This window comes from Hylaeus anthracinus, unplaced genomic scaffold (assembly GCF_026225885.1).
Source record: "Hylaeus anthracinus isolate JK02 unplaced genomic scaffold, UHH_iyHylAnth1.0_haploid 0, whole genome shotgun sequence".
Classification (NCBI taxonomy): Eukaryota; Metazoa; Arthropoda; class Insecta; order Hymenoptera; family Colletidae; genus Hylaeus; species Hylaeus anthracinus.
In genome coordinates, this window is record NW_026533254.1 from 25,574,688 (window position 1) to 25,576,604 (window position 1,917).

Here is a 1,917-nt window from a genome sequence, read left to right on the forward strand (position 1 = left end):
ATGATATTAATATAATATATACAAGCTATGATATTAATATAATATATGTACAACCTGTGACATGAATATCATACATACAACTCGTAAAAAAAAAGATACATTGGTTCGTTCTCAATTTCAAAAAACGAGCCTCCATTTGCACGTAACGAAAGGAAGTATTACAAATTCAGTTTGAGAGCTGCATTGTGGTTCAGCGTTCAAATTAGGTAAAATTGCAGGGTTTCGTGCGATCGCTTCAGGAAACGTTCTTTTCTCTTCTTTTTTTTCTTTTCTTTTCTTTTTTCTTTTATCGCGTAATGTCAGTGTCAACGTTTCGGCGAGTGTTGAGTCTTAAACGGGGCCGTTCGAGGGCCGCGCGAGAGGAATATCAATCAAATTCTAGAAGCGCATCGACCCAGTTGACTTCGCTGTTTTCACTTTCGAACGTCCCGTAATCGTTCGCCATTCAAAAAATTTGTACAAGTATTTATCAATCGTCCAGAGTCATTCCTAATGGCTTCGTGTTTTTCTTTCGACTCTCTCTCTCTCTCTCTATATATATATATATTCGTAATTCACTGTATTTATTTGATTTATATTATTTGCTTAACAATATGCACACGTAGCCTGAGAAGTATACAAAATGCTGTTTATCAATCGTCCAGAGGCATTCATATTTATATTCATATTTATTTTCGATTATTCTAGCCCTTTGTTTATTTTATTTCTCAATAATGTACGAGCAGAGTCTCTTTGACACTTATGCCAAGTGTTGTCACTCCTAGATGCGCAACAATTTTGCCACAGGTGCGAGTTTTATTTAAATATATTACTACTTTCCAGGGAACCTTCACCCAATTCTATTTAAAGAGTGTGGAAAGACGTTAATAGCCTCGAGCAACCGCCCCTAGATGGCGATTTACTTCGGACCCCATCTCGCAGACAATAATCACCAAGCACTTCTATATATGAGCTGCTGAGAATCGTGTCGAATTAAGTAAAACAAAAATTAAAAAATTTCAGGTCCATGGATTTATTTAAATTGTATCTCACGTCTCGTATGATAATTGCTAAACGCTTCTTATGATCAATTAACTGTCGAGAATCATATCAAATTAAATTAAAATAAAATTTTAAAAAATGGTTATATGTGCTACTTGTTGATTATTAACGTTACCAAGAGAAAGTTGCTAACCAATTCGATTTCTCTGAGGTTGACAAGAGACAAAGACCTCTCGATTAGGTGCCACTAATGACTTTGATCCAGAATTACGAAATAGTCACGCGGAGAGGCAGAGAGTATGGTAGCCATCAGGTCCCACGAAGCAGGTTTTATCGAATATTAAGCATGTGGAGGAACCATGTAGATCGACCTAATTTTCTTCTGGTATACAAGTCTTTGTTCGGATGGGAGGGGTACCGGAACGATGATTTTTTGAGGAGGGGTCCCCAATGGTAGCACATGGCCATATAAGCAACGCCTGCTGCCTCTGCCAGGACACAGTCTTCCACCCTATCGTTCATTCGACTTCTCAGCAATCAAGGTAACACCATCTGACGAGATTTTTTTATCTTACAAAGACAAGTATCGAACTCCTGAATACTCCAACTGTTAATTTCGAACCTACAGTATTCTTGATTCTCAGCTAAAATATCTAAGACACTTCAAGACTACGCGTGGAGGACTTTGGGATGAATCTTGGTCCTGCTACACAAATTTCTAACTCGATACGAATTCTTCATTTGCACGAGAACTTTAAGAGCTACGTTCAAGAAATACTGGCTTACAAATATCTCACCTTTGCCTGCAAAGCCAATTCGTTTGTTAATTTGTATTTAAAAGTTGTATTTGAAATTTGTATTTACATACTCTTCATACATCTAAAGTGTTTCATTCTAACATTTTTCTAATTTCTAAGTTTATACTTAGTGGAAGCT

General features: G+C 36.8%; 1 protein-coding gene across 1 annotated transcript in view; it reads left to right on the forward strand.

Moving 5' to 3' along the window:
- Positions 1–79: 79 nt before the first annotated feature.
- The window catches only part of LOC128894300 (uncharacterized), a 5,718-nt gene continuing 3,880 nt past the window's right edge, over positions 80–1,917 (forward strand). The window contains exon 1 of the mRNA XM_054155968.1: positions 80–1,523. Coding sequence (XP_054011943.1) covers positions 1,432–1,523 — 92 coding nt within the window. The 5' untranslated portion in view covers positions 80–1,431. The remainder of the gene's footprint in view (positions 1,524–1,917) is intronic.